Source organism: Canis lupus, chromosome 16 (assembly GCF_003254725.2).
Source record: "Canis lupus dingo isolate Sandy chromosome 16, ASM325472v2, whole genome shotgun sequence".
NCBI lineage: Eukaryota > Metazoa > Chordata > Mammalia > Carnivora > Canidae > Canis > Canis lupus.
In genome coordinates, this window is record NC_064258.1 from 28572270 (window position 1) to 28597264 (window position 24995).

Here is a 24995-nt window from a genome sequence, read left to right on the forward strand (position 1 = left end):
CTCAACAATTACAATAGACTAAAAACATACAGTTCTTTTACGGTAATACGTTTCTCTTAACTTAAACCTATAAATCTAAGAATATGCCACCTACCAATTATTACAATCCCGAGACAACAGAACATACCAGTGTGGTGCAGTGAAGCTCTGGACTAGGAGTCAAGAGCCTTGAGTTTATTTCTCGCTCTGCCATGAACCCACTCTGACCTCAGAAAAGGAGCACAGAACCTTCTCTGGGACTCAGTGCCCTGTCTACAAAGGGACACCACCATGTTGCCAAAATCACCCTACCAATTTTTGTGGGGGCAAAATGAGACAACATAAGGGAGAGTGCTTAATGGGCTGGTAACGTTTAAAAAAGGCAGGGAAGGGGCAGTGTATATTTTTAGTAATTAAGAGATGCAACAGTTGGAATCTATGAGGAAATCTGCAAGGACAAAGCGTTGCCGGATCACTGGGAGCCTTTGAGCATCTGACCCTTCTAAGGGTGACAGGCTGGCACCGGGCAGGCAAGGGCCCAGGCTGCGATGGGAGGGGCCCAGAGAATGCTAGGCCACATGGTGGGTCTGCCCCAGAAAGCCGCTCCTGTGACTCAGGGAACTTGGTGTGGATGCTATCACATCTGATGAAAACGTGGGAGTATTCGGACCTGCTGCCTCTCCCATATAACAAGTCAAAGTCATAATTTTGCTCGCTTTTCTCTCTGCCAAAGGCCCATACCCGCTGTGGGTATACTGGACAGACCTACTTTGGTTTCCTTTCCTTATCTGGGTTTGATTCACCCTCCCCTGGCTTGCCTCCTTCATTGTTTCCAATCTCTAGGCACAATCCAGAGAGTTCTTTATTAAAAAGCTTAGACCAGGGCAGCCCTGTGGCGCAGCGGTTTAGCGCCCCCTGCAGCCCGGGGTGTGATCCTGGAGACCGAGGATCGAGTCCCACGTCAGGCTTTCTGCATGGAGCCTGCTTCTCCCTCTGCCTCTCTGCCTCTCTCTGAATAAATAAATAAATCTTAAGAAAAAAAAAAGCTAACAATCTTTAAAAGAAAAAAAAAAGCTTAGACCAGTTCACCTCTCCCAAAGTGTTCTGCAGCCACCCTCGGACCCCTGGTCCAGTTAGCAGAGAAATGAGGTATCTGGGGGAACCTAGTGTCTTTGCAAGATGCAATCCTATCACTTGGAAAAATCGTGTTCTCTTTGGCCTCCTTTCCTGCCCATTGAAGGACTGAGACTCAGGGTGAGGGACCCCTCCCAGGAAATCTGGCCCCACAGGCTAACCAATGTCGCCACCTAGGGGCCGTTTAAAAGAGGTTCTTGCAGCAAGAGGGAACCTTCCTTTTAATTGCTGAAATATGGACATTTCATTTTCTTGCCTTTAGAAGTTCAGAATTCCTCTCTCATCCACGGTGTGCCTTTGGCTACAGCTATGACCCAAGGGAAGTCTTCCTCTAAAGCTCGGGTGGCACGGTGTCAAGTGACGGGCACAGCTGCTACGTGTTGGCTCCAATGCCCTGTTCCTGTTAGACTCACTCATTACACCAGGTCTTAGAAAATAAATCTTTTAATTGCTTTATAATTGGCACAGATGGTATAATTCAAATTCACATTTTTATTTAATATACTCTGGAACATCATGTTAGAGTTCTGACTGAAACTAATCATAATGGTTTTAAGTTTTACAAAATTACATTCAGCAGCAGCAGCAGGTTCTGAAAGTTGTTTCATGAAATTAAAGACTGGGGCTTAAATAAATAAGGAAAAAAACATCTAGGAACTAAACAGACTGAAGTCATCTGTTATGAATCTGAGGATTGTGCTTTCTGGTTTTTGAATATCTTGCTACTTTATTAACAATCAAGAAGTTACAAAATTTTGGCTTATCAATGTAGCAGGGGAGGGGAGGTTATAGATGTGCCTGGGGAATGGTCGCAGGGACGGGAACCTTAAAGCCAGGCCTTGTCGAAACTGCAAACCTGAACTAGCCTTGAAGCAATCTCTGGGGAGCTAGGAGATTCACTGGTCTTTGATGAGAAATCACCATTAAAAGGATTATGGTGAAGAAATCACAGCCTTGACTTCCTGTCACTGAGAAAAAGCTCAGAGCCCTGTCTCTTCAGGAGGATGTGAGAAAGGCCCAAGCCCATTTATGTCACCCCTGTGATTTTCAGGATCAACACCACAAGGTGGCCAATGCCATAAACTCTTATCCGCAATGATTTGGGTTTGGAGGGGTACCTGTACAGTCATTCCAGAGTAGAGACAATATTTACTGGCGGGGAGGGGTGGGGGGTGGTGGAACTGGGGCCAGCAATCACTTCGCTCCACAGCAACAAAGACAATTACTCAGGAGGGGTTTGTAGGAGAAAATTTTCTATTAAGGGAGATGACAAATGCGAATCCCTCTCACTTTGGTGATTATAGGCATCAGTGGCCACATTTTAATCTGGGAAAGGCATTCATGGGTTGGTTGGTGTTCCTGGGCAGGATTCAAAACTGAACTCGATGCCTGGCTACTGATTTGGTATCTGTCCTGTGGAAATGTCAGGATTTCTCAAATCCAATCCAAAACTGCTATCTGCAGTGAGCTTGTTACACCAGATCCTAAGTACAGATGGTTCCTGTCAATACACACAGTCATCAGCATGCTCTCTCCAGGTTACAAGGAGAGTGTTGCTGTGCTGTAACACAGGGGACATCAAAATGGAATTCCAGGTGAGTGCATAGTTAGTCTTCCTGGACCAGCCCACGGGATGGGAGCCACAGCTGTTTGTGCTGGGCTCAGTGTGCCTGCGCCACTTCCACTGGGGTCTTCAGGTCTGCAGCGGACTTGTCTAAGGGAGGTTTCTTGGAGTAATCTCGTTCTCCAAAAATGGTGCTTCCTACTCGGACATTCGTAGATCCTACTTCAATCTGTGGGGAAGAAGAGAAAGCATCAAGGCCTGAGTTTAAAATAATGCAGCCAACGCTGAACCTGTGCCTCTCATTCTTCCATGAAAAACGATAACGGAGCAGAAGAGGGTCACGGGGCAGTGGTTAACCTTGGTGTCATCCTACGTCTTGGGTGTGTTTGAGAAATAAGCATTTCCTTGGCTGTCACCGTGATTAGGGAATATGAATGCCATTTAGTTGGGGCCAGGGATGTTAGATGTCACACTGCATCTTACAGCCCACACCCCTTTCTAATGTTCCAGGGTTAGGCAGTTGAAAAAACCTTCTCTTGATTGTTTGAGCACAGGATCTAATTCCATTTTACTTATAAACACAAAGTATTTTTGCACTGTTCTCATATATGTGATTTCCCAAGAGTGCAACTACTGGATACACAGAGTGAAGTTTATACTTTCTTTTAGCACTTATCAAGTTATTTACTAGTCCTGAAAAACATATATTTGAGGTGCCAAAGCAGCACGCCTTTATCAGTATATAGTTATAGCCATTGCACTCATAGTGAAGCTACCCATAAGATTAACTTCAGACTTCGTCATTATGACACTCACATATCCATGCCCAAACATTACACAGTGCATTGCCTTTTCAAAAAATTATAGTTAAGGGCCGCCTCGCTGGCCTAGTGGATAGAGCATGTGACTCTTGATCTTGGGGTCATGAGGTCAAGCTCCATGGTGGGTGTAAAGATTACTTAAAAATAGATAAACTTAAAAAATATTATAGTTTAACCCCCCCTTTCTTTTTAGGTAATCTCTACACCCACCATGGGGCTTGACGTCCCGACCCTGAGATCGAGAATCACATGCTCTACTGAGCAGGCCAGCCAGGCACCCCTTCTTATTTCTTTAGAATCCACTTATGGAATGATACTGAGTTTTAAAAAGTTATGTGTCAGGCTATAATTTCCACACATTTCATTTCAGAAAAGCAGGGGGTGGGGGATGTTGGAACAGTTGACAGCCACTGCTATTGGGGGCCCTATTGCTATGATGAGGTGTTTCAAAGGTTTTTTTTTGGTAAAACCCACTTTCTGCTGTGGCCTTTGGGACCCTCCCCTTGAGGCAAATAAAGGCACCTGGGAGGACACTTACTGCATGCTGGAAGTCCATGGACATGCCCATGCTCAGCTCCACCTGCTCAGGAGGGACACTCAGCTTTTTACACAGCTCCTCTCGGAGGGAGAGTAACACCTGACAGACAAGCATGACATTTATTTTATTCCTGCCTTCTCTAAGGATCTTTAAAGTGGCTGAATCTGAACATCTCTGCTGAAGGTTACTGATTCCTCATTGGTTTCAAGGCCTGCCAAAGTTTCCAGAAGTTATCCAAAGAGTTTTTGAGTACATGGTTCTACTTAAAAAAAAAAAAAAAAAAATCAAAAAATGATCAGCTGATGGAAATGAAGAAAAGAACTCATTTTCTCTGAAGACTGTGTTTTAACCAGGTTCAAGTGGGGCTGAGAAAGGTCTGTAGGGTTCTGGAAATCTATTTTCTCCTTTCCTTACGAGAAGAGTTCAGAAGAGGGTTATAACCCCAGACAGGCAATATCTGGGGTGTCTCTGAAGCTTATTACAACAGCCAGTCCTGCAAAAGCATTTCGCTAAGATGCTTCCTTAGTGCATGAGCAATCCCTCCCATCCTCGGACCCCAGTACCTGGAAGTCTGGATTTGGTCCTTGACTGAGATCATGTCCAAAGCTTCCTATGGTCATCAGCCCCACAAATTCCAGGCTGGGGCACTTGGCATTTATATGTTCCACCATGGATACTGTCTCTGAAGGCAGAAGGCCATGTTTACCTTCACAAAAAGGAACAGAAGACACTTGTACCAAACTGTTTGACCTGGCCAGAGGAAGGCTTCACTTTCATCCCATCTTGATAACAGAGGAGGTGACTTTCGGGCAAGAGATACGTTTTTGGAAAAAAACATATCAAGTCCTACAGAGTAACTTTATTTTTGAAGTCTTTGTCTATGTTGCTTCCCTTCTGGTCAGGTTCTAAGTAATGATCATCTGAATCTCAGTGATCTGAGCTGAGAACAGCTGAAGCAGAGGGAAAAGAAAAAAGCATTGCTTTTTCTTGGGACCCCAAGAAGACTCATGTAGCCAAAATGCCAGATTCACTGGAGGATTCTTTTCCTAGCTCTGATTTCATTAATTTATTACAACTGTAAATGTTTTATTTTATTTTTTATTTTTTAAGATTTCATTTATTTATTCATCAGAGACATAGAGAGAGAGAGAGGCAGAGACACAGGCAGAGGGAGAAACAGGCTCTATGCAGGGAGCCTGATGTGGGTCTCGATCCTGGCACGCCAGGATCACACCCTGGGCTGAAGGTAGGAGCTAAACTGCTGAGCCACCCAGGGATCCCCACTGTAAATGTTTTAAAATGAAGCATATATCACACAGTTTTCACTATGCATTTGCAAAATGAATTGGAACTTGCTAATTAATAACTGGAGGAGGAATCTGCAGCAAATGATGTTATTGTTATGCAGTTATAAGGAATATTTATATTCTCTTTCCCTCATTTTTCAAATGGAGAGGCTATGAACATCCACTTTAATCTTTAATTATAGTAGATTACAGCTAATTATCAAGAAATGATGTCACAGACTTGACCTGGAGCCAATTTCAGATGTACCTATGCTGACAACATTATAATCTAGGTGCATGTAGAAACAATGATAATTGTTAAAATTTACAGAACACTTATATGTCAGGCACATGTGCCAAGTCCTAACAGCTTTTCACTTAATACAATAACCACGAGGTAAGTACTCTCTCCATTCTAAAGATGAGGAAACTGAGGCACAGGGAGGCTCAGTACCTTGTCCAAAGTCACACCACTAGAAACTGCACAACTGGGATTTGAACCCAGGAAGCCTGGCCTGAGGGCCTATCTGGAAAACAGTGTACACCATGTTCCTTCATGTTACAGTATGGTGAATACTGGTGCTCGGCTGGTCGCAAGCGAATGACTGACCTGTAAATACTCTTAACAAGTGCTAGCAAGTAAGCTGTGCAGGGTTCTCTGCCAACAGCTCTACCCACATTACCACTTTCAATCCTCCTGACACCCTCTAATGTAGGCACTGTTATGACTATCACTGTCTGCCAAGGAAACTGAGGTAGAGAGAGGTTAGGTAACTTGCCCAAGGTTACAATGCTGGAAAGTGCTGGAGCTCAAACCCGAGGTCTGATTTCAACACCTGAGTATTACATGTGTAACTCTGCCATCTCTTTTAGGAGTGATGGACTTTTGGGAATTTTCAGATCTAAGTCACAGTCCCCTTCCTGGCTCGTCCTATTCTGGGCCACCAAAAAATTAAGAATTAAGAAACCACGATATATGAAAGAATCATATGTGGACTGGCTTAGATGTCACTGTGCCATCTAGATTCTACAGGAAACAGTTTTCTTAAAGGCCTGTGATTTCCTTCTAGAACCTTAGCTATCACATACTCAGGCTTGTCATTCTTTCTGACCTTCAACCATCCTACGGGAAGAAAAATCTACAGTTCAGGTCTGCTCACTTACTCTGCTCTCCACTGGTGTTAACCTGGACCATAACCTTTAACCTTTCGGGAGAACCTTTTTTCTGCCACGAACTGTTCACTTTGTCTGCCAACTTCACAGAATCCACTGTTTCCAGCATGAAGAGATTGGGGACGGCTGTAATGAAAAAGAGGCAAGGTAATTCTTCACTCACCCTACTAGCAGCAAGAAATACACAACCAGTCTTTGACTTGGTGGCTGGGAGAACAATTTCCCAGAAAAAGAACAAGACAGTAAGTCTCAGTCCTGCTGAGACTTATGTGACAGTTTCACTAGATGTCAGTTCCAATGTGGGCCCGCTGCTGTCTCATCAGAAAGGACCAACTGGGGAGACAGAGGCTGACATATTGCAACCAGGCAGCACACGCACCCCCGGGCTTCAAAAGGCTGGTAATTGTGGAGATTCCTAAGAACATGCTTGATGGGACCAAATCTCAGTTCACACTGTGAGAGCCGGGGCAAGTGACAAAAAAGGAAGGATAACAGTGGAGGCCAAAGTGCTTCCCTGGCATGATAACGTCATGTTCTGAAACCGTGGAATGGGGATGCTCTTATTCAATAAGGACATTGGAATGACCCAAACACTGACAGCTATGGGAGCCGCTGATGTCAGCGAAACCATCTCCTTTTCCAAAGATGCATGTGACATGAAGTGTGTCTTGCTTGAGATACATGATAATGAAGACAGAAGCGGCAACATCAGCAGCCTGCTCTGATCACTGAGATGCCCCAGGCAATTTGCTAACCCCTGTACATATATTATTGCTTTTTTTAAAAAAAGATTTTATTTATTTATTCATAGACACAGAGAGAGAGGCAGAGACACAGGGAGAGGGAGAAGCAGGCTTCACGCAGGGAGCCCGATGCAGGACTCGATCCCAGGTCTCCAGGATCACACCCCAGGCTGCAGGCGGTGCCAAACCGCTGCGCCACCAGAGCTGCCCTATATTATTGCTTTTTAATCTTTACCATGGTTCATGAAGCACTATTTTTACCTCCATCTTACCAATGGGGAAACTGAGGCTCAGGAAGGCTAAAGTTTATTCAAGTTTACAAAACTAACAGATATTAGAGCTGTGATTTAAACAATGGTAAACTGATTCCATATTTTTAAAAAGATTTTATTTATTTATTTTGGGGGGGGGGTTGGAGGGAGAGGGAAAGCAGACTTCCCATTGAGCAGGGAGTCTGACCCAGGGGCTTCATCCCAGGATCCTGAGATCATGACCTGAGCTGTTTAAATAATTGAGCCACCCACGTGTTCCATGACTCAAATTCCTAATGCTGAATTTGAGCTCAGACTACTTCACTTTAAAAAAAAAAAATGTATTTAAAAGAGACAAGAGTAGATGTGCTTGGTGTAAAAAAAAAAAAAAAAAAAAAGCAACATGCGATAAAAACTCAAAGCTCTGACCCTAGAAACTCCCACTATTACTGTTGGGATGAGGATTTTTCCAGATGTATTTTAGTGTATTTCCACCCAATCAAATACACACACATCCCAGATATATAATTTCCTGGTAATTTTTGAAATAACATACAAATTGGATCATACTAAATTTTTTTCCCCTAAATATCTTATTAAGATCTTAGATCTACATTCAACGTGGGGCTTGAACTTTTATAACCCTGAGATCAAGAGTCGTGTGCTCCTACCGACTGAGCCAGCCCTGCTCACAGTAAATGTTTTACGGGTTGCTTGCTTCCAGTTAGCAATACATGTTGGAAATTTTTTTTTTTTACATCAATACCATAAATCCACTGGTACTTCAACAACTGCAACATTCCACAGAATAGATGATCACAATTTACTTACCATTGTTCTTATTAATAGACATTTTTTCTTTTTTACTACAAAACCAAAGCTTAGACACAGATCTCTGTGCACATATACAAGTTGCTATAGGACAGCAAGAACTGAAATGATTATAGAGGAAGTACAATTAAAACTGTGTTAGATACTAGAAATCCAAAAACGCCCTATCACTTTAGAATCTTCCTGGCAAAATGTGGAGTGCTCATTTACTCATGCTCTCAAAACACTGGATATTAGCAGCCTTTTAATTTTTTGCAAACCTGTTTGGTGAAAAGTAGAATTTATTATTATATTTTGCATTTCTTTTATTAAAGGTAAGCATTTTTCATTTGATTACTGGCTATATATTTTATCCTTATAAATGGCCTATTCTTAGTTTTTCCCTAGGTTTTTCTTATAGATTAAAAAAATACATATGGTTCTTTATGCATTATGGACATTCTTCCCCTTTTAAAAAGTATTAACTACCAATCTGTGTTTCTCTTTTGCTATGACTTATAGAAAGCTTTAATTTTTATAAGCAAATGTGCTAATTGTTTCTTTTATGGCTTCCAGATTTTATTTTATTTAGAAAGGCCTTTCATCAGTCTGAAAAAATAAACATATTTTTCTATATTTTCTTCTAATACTTTTATAGTTTTGATATTCAAGTTAATATTCTTTAATTTAGCTAGAATTTACACTGAGGAAGGGATTCTAATTTAATTATTTCTTTAATAAAAAGCTGATTGTCTTGTTGCCATTTATTAAGTATATATAGGCTTCCTACTTCCCCCATATCTGATATGAAACAGCCTTTATTTTATTTCATTTAAAAAATATTTTATCTATTTATTCATGGGAGACACACAGAGAGAGGCAGAGATGTAGGCAGAGGGAGAAGCAGGTTTCATGAAGGGAGCACAATAGGGGACTTGATCCCGGGACTCCATGATCACGCCCTGAGCCAAAGGCAGATGCTCAACCATTGAGCCACCCAGGTGTCCCTTGAAACAGCTTTTAATAATAATATAGTAGACTTCTGCTTCCCAACAAATTCAGGGGTCAGATTTACCCTACCTGAACAACCAAATGGACAAAATACATGAAACCATGGTTTACAAGAAATGGGTATGGAAGACAGTGACCTCTGAGGGATGAGAAACAAATAGAGTGAGCCCAGTTGCCCCAGGTTACTGCCTAGAGTTTTTAGAATGTGGCGCAGGGAAGGGGAGCACAGGAAGAGCGTGGACCCTGAGTTGAGGACATGACTGAGAATCTGGAAAGTAGCTAGAGTTCACAGAGCAGAATTTAGGAGAAGAGACAGCTGCACACAGAGAGATCACTGGTGATTTGTGAAGGGCTCCCCTCCAGAACGCAGCTGGGTATGGATCAGCACGTGCATGTGAGGAAATCAGCCATGGCTGAGTATAGAAATATTTGAAAGGATTAGGAGAAACAGTGCCGGGGATCCCTGGGTGGCTCAGCAGTTTAGTGCCTGCCTTTGGCCCAGGGTGTGATCCTGGAGTCCCAGGATCGAGTCCCTGTAATGGAGCCTGCTTCTTCTCCCTCTGCCTGTGTCTCTGCCTCTCTCTCTCTCTCTGTGTCTCTCATGAATAAATAAAATCTTAAAAAAAAAAAAAGAAAAGAAAAAAAGAAGAAACAGTGCCTGATGTTCATGGAGGGCATGGACTAGTGCTGATTTCCACCAGACAGGCTGGAATGCTCAAGATTCATGGGGTACTGGGGGTAGAGTATACAGAGGGTCTTGTCTCAGTAATGGGGAACTATTAACCCTAGACTGAGCTCTGCTGCAGTCACACCAACTAATCTTAAAAGCAAGACCTAAAAAGATCACACTGTTCCCAATAACTGTGTTCCAAACAAAGCTCAAAAATGTTGAGGAATAGGAATTGAAATGGAATATGAAATGGAATATGAAATGGGAATATGAAAATGACCAGCTCCCAACAAGAAAATTCACAATGTTTGGCTGTCCAAAAAAAAAAAAAAAAAAAAGATCAGGCAAAGAAGCAGGAAAATACGATACATAATGATGGTTAAACTACTCCAGACTGTCAAAAATAATAGAATCAGTAGATAGCACATTAAAAGTTATAACTATCCATATATTAAAAATTATTAAAAATTATAGAGAGAAATAGAGGATATAAAAAAAAGACTCAAACTAAACTTCTAAGTATGAAAACTATAACATAATAGGAGATGAAAAATCCACTGATGGGATTAATGGCAAATTAGATAATGCTAAAGAAAAGCTTAGTTACCTTGAAGAAATTACCCAAAGTTAAACACAGAGAGGGGAAAATAAATCATAAAAATTAAAAGAGCATCAGTGGGCTGTGGAATCATCTCAAGCAGATTAAATACATAACTGGAGTCCCCAAAGGAGAAGAGAAGGTGGGGGGCAGAAAATATATGTGAAGAAACAATAGTTGAAAAAATTCTAAACTTGATTAGAACTGCAAATACCAGATCCAAGAAGCTCAATGAACCCCAAGTACAAGAAACGTGGAAAAAATTATGCCAAGGCACATCATAATCAAATCACTCAAAACCAGTGATAATGAGAAAAATCTTAAGTAGCAAGAGAAAAAAAAACCCCATGATATATGCAGAGAAACAAAGATAGGATGACAGCATATTTCTCACTGGAAACAGTGTTAAGTGAAGACAGTGGAGCAATATTTTTAAAGTACTGAAAGACAAAACTGTCAAGGTAGAATTCTATAGTCAGTAAAAATATCTCTAAAAAATAAGGTGAAAGTGCAAAAAAAGTTCAATGAAAAAGAATGAAGTTGCATCTCCCTCTTCCTTAGGCTATACATAAAAATTAACTCAGACCCAAAGGTGAGATTTAATACTCTAAAACTCTTACAAAAAACAGGAGTAAATATTTGTGACCTTGGGGACATCTGGCTGGTTCAGTCAGTAGAGCATCTGACTCTTGATCTCAAGGTTGTGAGTTCAAGCCCCACACTGGGCACAGAGATTACTTAAAAAAAATTCTTTGTGACCTTGGATTTCTTAGCTATAGCACCAAAAGCATATGCCACAAAAGAATGAAGAGATAAATTGGAGTACATTAAAATGAAAAATTCCTGAGCTACAAATGATACCATGGAGAAAGTAAACAGATAACCCACAGAATGGGAGAAAATATTTGCAAATCATATACGTCATAAAGGACTGGTACCTAGGCTATATAGAGAACTTTTACAATTAAACAATAAAAAGGCTCAATTAAAAGCACACACAAAGGATTTGAATAGACATTTCTCCAAAGATGTACAAATGGCCAATAAACACATGAAAAGATGCTCAACTTCATTTGTCATTAGGGAAATGCAAATCAAACCACAATTTCACATATTTTTATTACTCCACTTTATCTTCTTTGCTGACTTATTAGCTCTAACTCCATTGTGTCATTTTTTTTTCATTGTGTCATTTTATTGGTTGCTTTATTCTATTTAATTTTTTAGTAAGCTCTATGCCCAATATAGGCCTTGAACTCATGACCCTAAGATCAAGTTGTATGCTCTACTGACTGAGCCAGCCAGGTTAGCTTATCGGTTGCTTTATTTTTTTATTTTTTTAATTTTATTTTATTGGTTGCTTTAAAGCTGAACTCATACACAGTCTACTTAAAATGGTGTCATTCTTCTTCATATGTAGCTTAAGAACCTTATAATAGCATACTTCTGTTTCTTACTTTCCATTTTGTATGCCATTGTTTCAATGCATTTTACTTTTTCATATGCTATAAATCCTATAATACATCATTATTATTTTTGTTTATAAAACATATTATACTAATAAAACAAGAGAGAACAATTAGTGAAACTAAAACTAGTTCTTTGAAAAGACTGATAAAATTGATAAACCTTCAGCCAGATGGATTAGGGAAAAAAGAGAAGAAGCAAATTATCAACATCAGGAATGAGTTGACATCACTACAGATTCTACAGATATTAAAAGGATAATAAAGGGATATTACAAACAACTGAATGCTCATAAATTCATTGCTTTAGATGAATTGGGCAAACTCCTGCAAAACATAAAGTAACAAAGCTCACCCAAGAAAAAACAGATTATGTAAATAATCTATCAATAAAACTTAAATTATAGTTAAAAACCTTCCTACAAAGCAATTCCAGGCCTCAGTGGTAAATTCTACCATGCAGTTAAGGAAGAGAATACCAATTCCACATAAATTCTTTCAAAAGGCTGAAGAGTTGGGAATACTTTCCAGTTCATTCTATGAGGCCAGCATTATTCTGTTATCAAACCTAAAAAAAAGATATTACAAGAAAGTGAAAGACCAATGTCCCTTATGAATGTAGATGCAAACATTCTAAGCAAAACTTGACAAATCAAATGCAACATTATAGTAAAAGGATACTACTGCCTGACCAAATGAGTTTATTCATAGGCAAGGTTTAACATTTGAAACTCAATAAATATAATTCAACATGTTAATAAACTGAAAAAGAAAAACTGTAGGATTATTTTAATGTATACAGCAAAAGCATTTGACTAAATCTAACACTGATTCTTGATTTATCAAACTAGGTCGATCCTCAGCAAACTAGTACAGAAGGGAAATTCCTCCTTCTGATAAAAGACACCAATAAAAACATGCATGCACACTCTTAGCAATTCTATTCAATACTGTATTGGAGGTATTAGCTAGTATAATAAGGCAAGAAAAAGAAATAAAAGGCATCCAGATTGGAAAGGAAGAAGTGAATTGTTCACAGGTAACATAATTGTCTATGTAGAAAATTATATGAAATCTGCAAAAAAAAAAACAAAAACCCTTTAAACTACTGGAATAAGTAGAACTTAAAAAACTAACAAGAAACTACTAGAATAAGTAGAACTACTAGCATGAGTTTAATAAAGTTGCAGGATAGATGAATATACAAAATATACAAAAAACAAAAATCAACTATTATATATTAGTAACAATCAGAAATTGAAGTAACAGCTCAATAATAGTATCAGCAGATAGCATCAACATAAGAAAAAGTTAGATATAAATCAGACAAAAGATGAGGAAATCCTGCACAAAGAAAACTGCAAAATATTACTGTGAGAAATTAAAGAAGACCTAAATAAATACTAAACTATACCTTATTAATGCGTTGGGAGATTCAGTATTTTTACTATGCCAATGTTCTCCAAATTGATCTATAGATTCAATACAATTCTAATCAAATACCTAGCAGGATTTTTGTTTTGTTTTGGTAGAAACTGATAAATTGGTTTATATGGAAATGCAGAGGATCTAGAATAGCCAAAAAGACTTTGAAAAAGAAGAAAAAAGTTGGGGACTAACACTATTGATTTTTTTTTTAAAGATTTAATTTATTTATTCATGAGAGAGACACACACAGAGAGAGACAGAGATACAGGCAGAAGGAGAAGCAGGCTCCACGCAAGGAGCCCGATGCAGGACTCGATCCCGGGTCTCCAGGACCACTCCCTGGGCTAAAGGCGGCACTAAACCGCTGAGCCACCTGGGCTGCCCCAACACTACTGATTTTTAAGAATTATTATAAAGCTCCAGTAAATCAAAATAGCATGCTACTAGTATAAAAGATAAACAGAACAGTGGATCAAGTAAATAGTCTTGAAATAAACCCATGGATAACTGATTTTGATAAAGGTACAGAGGAATGCAATGGAGAAAGGACAGACTGTCCAACAAGTAGTATTGGAACAATGAGATATTAAAGAACAAAAACAACTTAGAATCATACCTTGAACCATATACTAAAATTAACTCAGAGTGAATAATATATGCCTAATATAAGACCAAACACTATATAAAGTTGCTAGGAGAAAATCTGTGTCACTTGAACCATAGGGAAATATGTTTTATTTTTTTATTTTTATTTTTTTTAAATTTTTTATTTATTTATGATAGTCACAGAGAGAGAAAGAGAGGCAGAGACACAGGCAGAGAGAAGCAGGCTCCATGCACCAGGAGCCCGACGTGGGAATCGATCCTGGGTCTCCAGGATCGTGCCCTAGGCCAAAGGCAGGCGCCAAACTGCTGCGCCACCCAGGGATCCCCGGGAAATATGTTTTAGACACAACATAGAAAGCATAGTCTATGAAAATCTAAATTGATAATTGGACTGCATCAAATTAAAAACTTCTGCTCTTCAAAAGCCACTGTTAAGAAAATGAAAAGACAAGCAATAGAGTGGCAGATATTGCAAAGCATGTATCTGATAAAGAACTAGTATCCAGAATATATAAAGAATTCTCTCTGAAAGGTAAAAAAATCCAATTAGAAAATGGGCAAAAGACTTTGATAGAGGCTTTACTGAAGAAGGTGAACAGATGCAAACACGTGAAAAGATGTTCCACATCATTAGTCATTAGGGAAATGCAAGGGCAGCAGCACATACCTACTAGAATGGCTAAAATTAAAAGATTGACCGTGTTAAGTGTGGACAAGGATGTGGAGAAACTTGAACACTGCTGGTGGGAATGTACAATGGCACAACCACTTTAGAGGACAGTCTGGCAGTTTCTTCAAAAGTTAAACATACATGATGGGTATAGAGCTTCAGTTCTGAGAGAGGAAGAGTTATAGAAGATATAGTAGTGATGGTTGCAAACAATGTGAATGTACTTAATGCCACTGAACTGTATACTTAAAAATAGTGAAGATGCTAAACTTTGTGTTATGTATATTTTATCAGAATTATAAAAAATGTTAAACATATATTTATCATGTGACTCAACCATTCTACTCCTAGGTATTTATTCCAAGAGGTAAGAAAGAGTCCAGAAGTGCCTGGATGTCTCAGTCGGCTAGCTCAGGTCATGATCTCACAGTCGTGAGATCAAGCCTTGCACCAGGCTCCAAGATCAATGTGGAGTCTGCTTGTCCCTCTCCCTCTGTTCTCCTGGCTTCTCCCACCCCAGCACGCATGCTCTCTCTCAAATTAATAAATTAATAAAAATCTTAAAAGAAAAAGTCCACATAAAGATGTTCATGACAATTTTTCCCCCTCACCTCCATAACAATTTTGTCATAGCCCCAAATTAGAAGCAACTCAAATGTCCATCAACAGGTGAGTGGGTAAACAAAAAGGAATGAACTACTGATACATAAATCAATATTATGAACCTTAAAATAATTATGCTGAGTGGAAGAAGTCAGACTGATAAAAGTACATATTTTATGATTCCATTTATATAAAACTCTTAAGGTAAACTAATCTATTTTTCCCCCCTATTTTAAAAAGATTTTGTTTATTTATTTGAGAGAGCGAGAGAGCAGGAGCAAGGGGAGAGGCAGGGGAGACATGAGGAGAGGCAGAAGCAGACTCCCTGCTAAGCAGGGAACCCAATATGAGGCTCGATCCCAGGACCCTGGTATCATGACCTGAGCTGAAGGCAGATGCTCAACTGACAGAGCCACTCAGGTGCCCCACAAGGTAAACTAATCTACAGTGATAGAAAGCAAGTTAAGTAGTGCTGAAGGAGGGATAGGGTGGCGGAGGGGAAGCAGGAAGGAGGGGTTACAAAGAGTATAAGGAAACTTTTGGGGGTGATGAATGTGTTTACTACTTTGCTGTGATGGTTTCACAAGTACAACCATATGTTGAAACTAATCAAATTGTGCACTTTAAGTATATATAATTTACGTTAGGTCAATTATACTTCAAAAAAGCTGCCTATAGGGGATCCCTGGGTGGCGCAGCAGTTTAGCGCCTGCCTTTGGCCCAGGGCGCGATCCTGGAGACCCGGGATCGAATCCCACGTCGGGCTCCCGGTGCATGGAGCCTGCTTCTCCCTCTGCCTGTGTCTCTGCCTCTCTCTCTCTGTGACTATCATTAAAAAAAAAAAAAAAAAAAAAAAGCTGCCTATAAAAAACCAGGTTATTTTAATTTTGCACGTTGAGAGAAATAAGTATTTGGTTCCTCAAACAGACTTCCACGTGCCATTGTCATACAGTTAAGTCTTTCTGTAGTTAATATTTAATTTTACTTTGCTGTATTATATTTCACTGTATATTGTATTTTATTATGTACTGTTTTTGTTTTATTGTATATTATATTTTATTTACTATAGCCTTACATTTATTCATTTTTAAAAAACATTTATTTATTTATTTATTTATTTATTTGAAAGAGTACTAGCAAGTGGAGTAGCAGAGGGAGAGGGAGAAGCAGACTCTCTACTGAACAGGGAGCCCAACATGGGGCTCGATCCCAGGACCTTAGATCATGACCTGAGCTGAAGGCAGATGCTTCTGAGGCACCCAGGCACTCCTACAGCTTTACATTTAAAGGGAAAAGGACAAAAATGTCTCCCTGGCCAACTGAAAAATCTTATGAGCTACAATTCCTTATAATTCATTTGAAAGACTATCATATGATACCTAGCATCTTCAAGTAGGGTAGGTTTCCAAGTATAAACAACCCAGTCAATGGTGAATTCATTCTGTTGTTGGTATGAGGCTTTTACTTTATACTAAGAATTAAAATTTATTTTCCCCCAAAACTCCAGAACACAAAAGGTGAATTAGGACTATTCTAAAACCTGTTCTCTTTTCCATAGAAAGTAGTATAAGTAATATAATGATAAAGAGATTTTGTCTTCATATTTAGAAATTTATCTTACCCATCAATTTGTTGACATTTTGTTTCTGTAGGTGTCCAATGAAGTGCCATTTGATCTCGGGACACGAAGACAGAATCTGAAGAGAAAAAGGTAACCATGTTTGACTTAGAATTTATGAAGGCCTTGCTGGCTCAAATACCTTACACACACCCTTCTGACTGTTCATGTCTATGCAGAAACCACTACCACCATCTTTAGCCAGGCTCTTAAGTGAGAAAAACCTATGGCTTCTACTCTGTTTCTCTTCCTTGTTCCCATCACTTCTCTCCATCTTTTAGATATCATCCATTAAAGATGAACTGATTATGGGGCATCTAGCTGGCTCAACTGGTAAAGCACATGACTCTCGATTTCAGGGTCGTGAGTTCAAGCCACACACTGGGTGTGGAGCCCACTTTAAAAAAAAAAAGAAAAAAAGGATGAACTGATTAAAGTGTTCAAATCTCAAAAGGATCCAGGATTACAGCAAGCTCCTAAATCACCACAACCAAAAAGCTGCAAAGGAGAAAACTACAGTCTTAGTTTTTTGTTTTTTTTTTTAAGATTTTTAAAATTTTATTTATTTATTCATGACAGAGAGAGAGAGAGAGGCAGAGACACAGGCAGAAGGAGAAGCAGGCTCTATGTAGGGAGCTCGACGTGGGACTCGATCCCAGGTCTCTAGGATCGCACCCCGGGCTGAAGGCGGTGCTAAATCACTGGGCCACCAGGGCTGCCCGTCTTAGTTTTAATAGAGAAAGAAAATCTAGCTGTGCAATATTTGGAGTTCAAGGTGAATGTGGACATTTCTACCGCCAGTTCACCCTGCTGTAAAACTCAACCACCAAAGTGGGTGTGACTTTCAACTGAAGGCCTAAGATTAAGTACAAACTCAAAAGAATTCAGATATCCACTTACTTTAGGATTTGATGCTTTTTCTAGCAGTTCTTGAACCTAAAGGGTAAAAACAGAAGGAATCAGAAGTCTGGCCATCATGACTTTTCCAAAGGCAGACTGGAAAAAGGCTTACATAGTTCTCCCCAAAAGTGCGCTGGCCATGACAGTAGGCTTCAATCACCATTTCCACAGGTTTGGTTTTGCTGACTGCTACTAGCCGGGGCTGGATGGCTGGAAGATCCTGCCAAGAGGGAAAGAGCCAAATGAGTGAACATTTAGGAATATTATTCCAGTAAGTTCTATAAGATGGATCTCATAGACTCAATCAGCACAGGTCTTCACTTGACATTGGGTAAGCTCCATTATTCCAATATTGGAGAGAAACCAGTATCAAATAATGTTGATCGGATGCCTTTCAAATGCATAGCATCCAAATTTAATGTGTTAGCTACTTTAATATCTAATCTCTCTCAGGTAGGTAAGTAAAAGCAGTATTTCCTTAAAATGTGGTCTTTGACCAACTGCATCAGCATCATCTGGGTACCACTCCAGACCTACTGAATCTGAATATCTGGTGTTGGGAGTCTGAAAATCTGCTTTTTAAACAAACTCTCCAGATGATGCTCTTGCATACCATGGTTGGAGGTTTAAGAAGCACTTCATGAAGGGAAGGCACTACTCTCTGACTAGAGGGGATGCCACTTCTTGCTTCCAAAACCCCAAGGTTACGTTTTAGAAACCTATTCTGGTCCTGGCATAGTGATTAATATTGCCCCCCCCACTCTCAAAAGTGGTCTGTGTAGGGCAGCTATGTAATTTACTGTTCATTCTAATCAAGAACGAGTAGCAGAACTGAGGCAGGGACATCAAAAACTCTGGACTCAGAATTAGACCAATATGATGACCCCCCCCCCCCTGGGGTTTACAACAATTACATAAAAAGCAGAGCTTCTCTGCATTCTGCTTCAACCTAATCCATACAGAGGCATTAAGAAATCCACCTATCCTCATGCAGCTCGGTTTTCATGTATGCCATCACCCTCTGCTATTTTTACAGAACCACTGTATTTTCTTTTCTTTTTTTCCAAAGATCTCTTTTATTGCCTGTGTATAAAATGAAGCAGAGACTCATTTTTTTGAGAGGGCAGCAATGATACACTCATGGTGATTCCGTAGACATGAATGAAGGACACCAGACACAGTGGGTCCTTCCTTCATGTGGATTACTTTACTGCTTAGAAAGACCCACAAGTAAACAGGCTTAAAACAGGCATAACTTCATGTCTCTGAACACCACATGGAAGAAACCCTGAATGCCCTTTTCTTATATGATTGTAGTGGCTAATTTTATGAGAATCACTGTATTTTCAAAGGCCCTGAGGACTCAGAGCTATTAGCAAGACGTTTCCTCTTCCTTCTCAGGGATGCATTACCAGCCTTTATGAGACCATGTCATACTTTCTACCACCGTGTTGATGAATTGATGATTTCCAGAGAAAACTGAACAGGCAACCCATCTGCCTGAGGAGCTTTGCTGGGAGAACCTCCCTGAGTGATGTTTGTCAGGGAAATCCCTAGCTTCTCTTGGAGAATCCCTGAGAATCATAGAACATTAAGGCCAGCAGTGAGCTTAAAGCAATCGGAGCTTATTTTACTGCCTACGGCAGATGAGACAACTCAGGGCCAGAGTCGTTAAGTGACTTAATTCAAGATAACATCTAGTTCGTAGCCAAGCAAAGACTCTACTAATAAAGGTGTTCCGCTCCAGGAAAGCATTCTGAGTTCTGACATTCCGAGTTTGACCTTTTTGTTCAGTTGTGTCTCACTCCACACCATCGAGCTTAAACCTACAGTGTGAGGAGTAAACACTGGCCCTCGGTCTAATGAAATTTCAAGAGGAGATAAGGGGAGGAAAAGCGTTCCTGCAAACCGCTTGGGATGGGATGTCAGCTCGCCCCTGCGAGGGAGCACTGCCAAACGTGCCCGTGCAGCGCCGTCTCCAGAGCGCGGCCAATCCACCTCCGCTTTCCGCCACGAGCATCCGCTAGCTGTCAGGCGCTGCCCACACGTGATCCCGGGAGACCTGGCCTCCTGCAGGTGTCCCCGTGGTGGATGGGGCACAGGGCCGCGCGGCGGCCGTCTGCTAAGGCTGCGGAGCCCGCCACGCGAGGGACGGGCAACGGTCGCGATGCCGGGGGCCGGTCACTTCCTCGGGTAGTGGATACTTTCAGCTCCAACCGAGCCAACCTCCAGAAAGCCCTGGCTAGCCTTCTGGGGGCTCCGCCACCTGCGCCGCCGTCCCCGCGGGAGACCCGCTCTGCGTCACCGTGACGACCCACTCCTACGCAGGGGCCTCCCTCCTCAAAGCGGCCGCCCAGCGTCCCCGCGCCTCCATTCTCACCCGCGGCCGCCGCGCCACCGCCTGCTGCACGCGCTCGTTCACTGCCCGCAGTGCGAACCCGACTCCCAGCTCCGCCGACATGCTGCCAGCTCTCCACATCCCCCGGGACCCACCCGCGCGGGGACCCCCGCACCCCCAGGCCGAGACCGCCTTCCGGTCCCGCCCCGCGCACGTCTCGTGGGGCCCAATCGCCGTTCACCAGCCAGTCGGCTCACCCAATCGACAGCGGGCAACGCGGGGGCGGGACGGGGCGGCAGGCCCCGCCCCGCGGCGGCGGCCATTTTGGGGAGGACGCGGGGGCCTGGGGCGTGGAGGCCCGCCTGCCGTGGTTCCCGTGCCCCCCGCGCGCCCCCCGATGGGAGCCTTCCGCGTCCAGCTGCCGGAGCCGCCCCCACCGCCGCCCCCGCGGGAGCTTCCTCCGAAAGGCCGCGGCCTATTCGGGGGTCCTCGTCTCTACAGACGTCCCGCAGGTGTGCCCGTCGGCCCCGGCGGTCAGAGCCGGGAACCGAGACGTCCGCGCGGGGACCGGGACTCGAAGCCGCTAGGGCGGGAGACACGGCTCTTAGTGGAGGAACCGGTATGAGAGAAAAGAACGCTGTTTCTCAGGAAGGCGGCGTGGTTCAAATGTGTGGTCATTGATCCCTGTGGCCCCGGAGTCCGGGGCTGCCCAGGTCGCGGTCCGCGCCGGAACACAAGGCATCCCCGACAGGGGCATAAAAAGTAAAACATTTCAATGGGTACCTTTAACCCAGTATCTCCAAAGTAAGGTCTACTTAATGAGTCTTTTTTTTTTTTTTTTTAAGGATTTTATTTTTGAGTAATCTCCACACCCAAGTGGGGCTTGAGCTTAACGGCCGAGGTCGGGCGTCGCCAGCTCTACCCGTGGAGTCCGCCGGCCCCGGGAGACCGTTTCGTGGTACTTGCTCACAGCCGCCTCGGTTCGGGACCGCGTCTCCAGAGGTCAGCGCCGCCTGCGGCCCCGCCGCCTCATCCCGGAGCTCACGCAGAGTTGGAGCCTGTCAGTTTAAGCATGTCAGGTTCACCCAGTCCTTCCTCTGTACATCTCTTCACACGATCCTGGTCACTCTAATCCCCTTTGCTCCTCCCACCACTGACTTGCCGCCCAGCACCTTTCAACTCGGGTATAAACTGACAGGCTACTTCACGTTTTTTTCTTAGAGAGCTGAGCAAGTGGGACACGCGGGGTGTTGCAGAGGGAGAGAACCTTTACCAGGCTCCATGCCCAGCACAGAGCCTGACGCAAGGCTCCACCCCAGGACCCTGAGATCAAGCATGACCGGAGCCAAAATCAAGACTTGGATGCTTAACTGACTGAGCCACACAGGTGCCCCTGTGTTTTTAAGAAAACATCTTAAAAACTATAGATACCTCATCAGATCTAAAAGATGTACCCACAATCTAGGAGATACGTTATTATGACAACAGCAGGGGTCTTCATTTAATAGATTTAATAGGTCAGTTGTCTTCTTTGACTTCTAAGGTCAACCTCCTTTCATTCCCCATATTCTAAGTGTGTGTGGCTCCCAAGAAGGCATCAGAAGAGTGACTTAAAATTTCAAGTTAGTAAGGATAGTGGTGCCAAGATTGGGCACCGGTGGCATAGAATTGACACACACTGAATCTTGGATTCCTCACTAAACTGTGATCTAGGGTAAGTTACTGAAGTTCTCAATTTTTCATTTATAAAATGGAGTCCTTCCCTTCTGAGGTGCAGTGGTGATCAATCAAGACAGCATGTGCGACACACTTAGCAGAGTGCTACCCCAAAGCAAGTGCAAAGTTTCAATCAATGTTAGTTCCTCCACCCTGCTAATCTATTCAGTCTACGTATCTACATAGAGGCGTTTCTCTGTAAAGGTAACTTGGGGAGAGACCAGCATGAGTAAGACAGGCTTTCTTTTTAATGGTGGATTCGTTTCTAAGATGCTTTTCTATAACCTTAAGAAAATGAAGTAAAGATAAAAAGATCAAGGTGACCCTAGTCTCATTTCACATTTTCCAGTGTCTTTCCCTCTCAGCTATGCTTTTGAATGAATCGGATTCCACTTTTTTCTTAGTTTTTTAGTAATCTTCTCTTCCACACTCTGGGACATCATCTAATTTAACACTTCATTCTTTCCTACTAGTCCTTGAAAAATGAAGGTCCACAATCGCTTCATCACCTGTACTATCTTCAAATTGCTCCAACAGTTTGCAAGGGCAAAGAGGGAAAGAGATTAAAAAGCCAAATACCCAGAAGAACAGATTTTATAAAGAATTTTATAAAAAAAATTATACTTTCACCATAAATGTCATCAAGCGTTTAAAACATTCACCTGTCATCTGAGGCCATGAATTATGAGAAAAACATTCATGGATTTAAAAACTGCTTCCTTCTGAGTTTACTGTGATTCTTTTGGGGGATTAAAAAAAGATAAATAGAAAATTATAGTTGCCTGATTACTTGGCTCTAAAGAGAAGCATAGAGATAATGCTCATGTCCCAGTTTAAATGAATTGAGGTAGAGAAGCCATGACAACAATTGCTCAGCAAACATACTGTCACATTTGCTTTTGGTTTTTTTTTTTTTTTCACATTTGGCTTTTGAAATGTGAATACAGATTCTGGAATCAGAGACCTGGGGAAGACCTTTAGAGATCATTTGATCTTTCATATAGAAAGAATGACATTTAAACCATCCCAAACAACATAGAATCTCCCCAATTTCTGAAGACTATCAGAGAAGAAAATGTTATCCATGCTAATCCCTGGATTTATTTTCTATTTGCACACAACTACTGATTTCAAATTTTAGCCAATCTTAGGTGAAATTTTAAAAAATACTCTATTTTGCAAACTAATTTCCTCTTCATTGGTCTCAGAGGAGCTTGAGAAGACCTAGCCAACTCTTATGCAACTTTTATAAATGTAAAGTCATTAAATTCCCCTTCTGCCTTTTATGGGGCCAACCTATGGGCTTTATTTTTTTACTTTTTAAATTTTGGTTTTAACATGTTTTGCTAGCCTCCTCTTAAAATTTTTTCCCCCCAAATCGGAGCCCAGAACTGGGAATTCCTTTTAAGAGGGCCACCACACCTGCTTATTTGTACATATGACATTTCCGTAGATGTATGCATTCTCCATACATATTGGCTGCCTTCCAATATTGTTCCCTTTTCCCTCTCTGCGCTGTGCAATATGAAATCTTATCATCACATTTCTTTGACTTTCTACTTAGTGGTACCCACTTAAATAACTGTGCTTTCTAGGCTGTTTCCCCAAATGACTGAAAACATACATGCCAGGCCCACTGCTAACCCCCTCACATGAAGGATTTCATTTAATCTATTCAACCCATTTTATAGATGAAGAAACTGAAGTTCAGAGAGGTTAAGTAATTTAAGACCATATACATAGGAGGCCACCTGGGTAGCTCAGTTGAGCCCCTGCCTTTGGCCTAAGGCGTGATCCTGGGGTCCTGGAATCAAGTCCCACATCGAGCTCCCTGCATGGAGCCTGCCTCTGTGTGTCTCTCATGAATAAATAATCTTAAAAAAAAAAAAAAAAAAGACCATATACATAGGAAGTGGTAGAGCTGGGATCTGTATCATGGCAGTTTAACCCCAGGAACTACATTCTTAGCTATTCAATTCTAAGTTCATATTATTTGTGTAGTGGCTTTCAAACCAATAGAGGAAGTTTGAGACACCATTAAAAATCTGAGAAAGGGACACCTGGGTGGTCTAGTGGTTGAGGATCTACCTTTGGCTCAGGTCGTGATCCTGGGGTTTTGGGATTGAGTAACGCATCAGGCTTCCTGTGGGGAGCCTGCTTCTCCCTCCGCCTATGTCTCTGCCTCTCTGTTGTCTCTCATGAATAAGTAAGTAAAATCTTAAAAACAAAAACCCCCACAAAATCCGAGAAAGCTGGGCTAGGGTTACAACATTTGGCAGATAAATTAATACAGGATATTCAGTTAAATGTGTGGGTCATATGAAAACATAATTTTTCAGTATGTCTCATGCAGTATCTGAGACATACTAATGCTAAAAGTTGTTTCTATGAAATTCAGATTGAACCAAGCATCATGTATTTTATTTGGCAGCCTTACACTGGCCAGCTTACCAGAGCAGAGATGGACTTTTTTACTTATTTGATATAAAAATGAGTTTTGGGTCAACTGAAAGGATCTCTACCCTAGAGGGTAATTGCAGAAGTGAATGGATTCTTTAAAATAATCAATTTCCATAACACCTATCAAGAATCATGCCATGTTTACAAATTAGTAATTTATTGTTTCTACATTGATAATGGGGATATTCATCAGAATATATTTTTAGGGTCATCTTGTACTTAACTCACTGCAGAGGGATGTTTTATTTCTTTTTATCACCTATCCTAATATTAGCTATTGCTGAATTTCTCTTTAATAAAAAAGTAGATGCAAAGACTTTATTTAGCAAGACTGAAAATAAAACTAAGATATAAATTCTCACCTTTAGTATTGTCTAAAACAATTCCTGCAGCTATCAACGCACCCAAGGTAATTAGTCCAGCATATGAGAGTGATTAATAAAACATTTTGCATTTACGAAGGGGGTCAATTAAACTCTCGAGGCTTTGAAAGTAGAGTTAGTCTGACTAGTCAATCACCAGCTTACACAAAAACAGAAATAAAAAGAAATGGAAATACAAACAGAAACTGATTGGCTATTACCTCTTTTCTAAGGAAGCAATAGAGACAGT

The 24995-nt window shown here is 41.3% G+C and overlaps 2 protein-coding genes across 8 annotated transcripts; one reads left to right on the top strand and one right to left on the bottom strand.

Moving 5' to 3' along the window:
• Positions 1 to 1541: 1541 nt before the first annotated feature.
• Positions 1542 to 20383, bottom strand: LOC112647332 (pyridoxal phosphate binding protein). 4 transcript variants are annotated; one of them, XM_025428419.3, is made up of 8 exons: positions 20250 to 20383; positions 17982 to 18089; positions 17870 to 17905; positions 16973 to 17048; positions 6487 to 6621; positions 4600 to 4742; positions 4037 to 4135; positions 1542 to 2906 (listed from the first exon to the last, which is right to left on the bottom strand). In XM_025428419.3, the coding sequence occupies exons 1-8, from the start codon at positions 20346 to 20348 to the stop codon at positions 2775 to 2777; spliced, it is 828 nt and encodes a 275-aa protein (XP_025284204.1). In that variant the 5' UTR covers positions 20349 to 20383; the 3' UTR covers positions 1542 to 2774. The 4 variants fall into 4 exon arrangements, with proteins under 4 accessions (XP_025284204.1, XP_025284137.1, XP_048950688.1 ...); XM_025428352.3 differs by lacking the exon at positions 20250 to 20383 and adding an exon at positions 19779 to 19926; XM_049094731.1 differs by lacking the exon at positions 6487 to 6621.
• Positions 20329 to 24744, top strand: LOC112647427 (proline-rich protein HaeIII subfamily 1-like). Of its 4 annotated transcripts, none has more exons than XR_007402594.1 (3): positions 20448 to 20826; positions 21053 to 21209; positions 21429 to 24744. XR_007402594.1 is itself a non-coding variant. In XM_049094732.1 (2 exons), exons 1-2 carry the CDS (start codon positions 20329 to 20331, stop codon positions 21068 to 21070), a joined length of 516 nt encoding a protein of 171 aa, XP_048950689.1. In that variant the 3' UTR covers positions 21071 to 21692. The 4 variants fall into 4 exon arrangements, 1 of the variants encoding a protein (XP_048950689.1); XR_007402596.1 differs by having other exon boundaries at positions 20501 to 20826; positions 21053 to 21921; positions 22397 to 24744; XM_049094732.1 differs by having other exon boundaries at positions 20329 to 20826; positions 21053 to 21692.
• Positions 24745 to 24995: the final 251 nt, after the last annotated feature.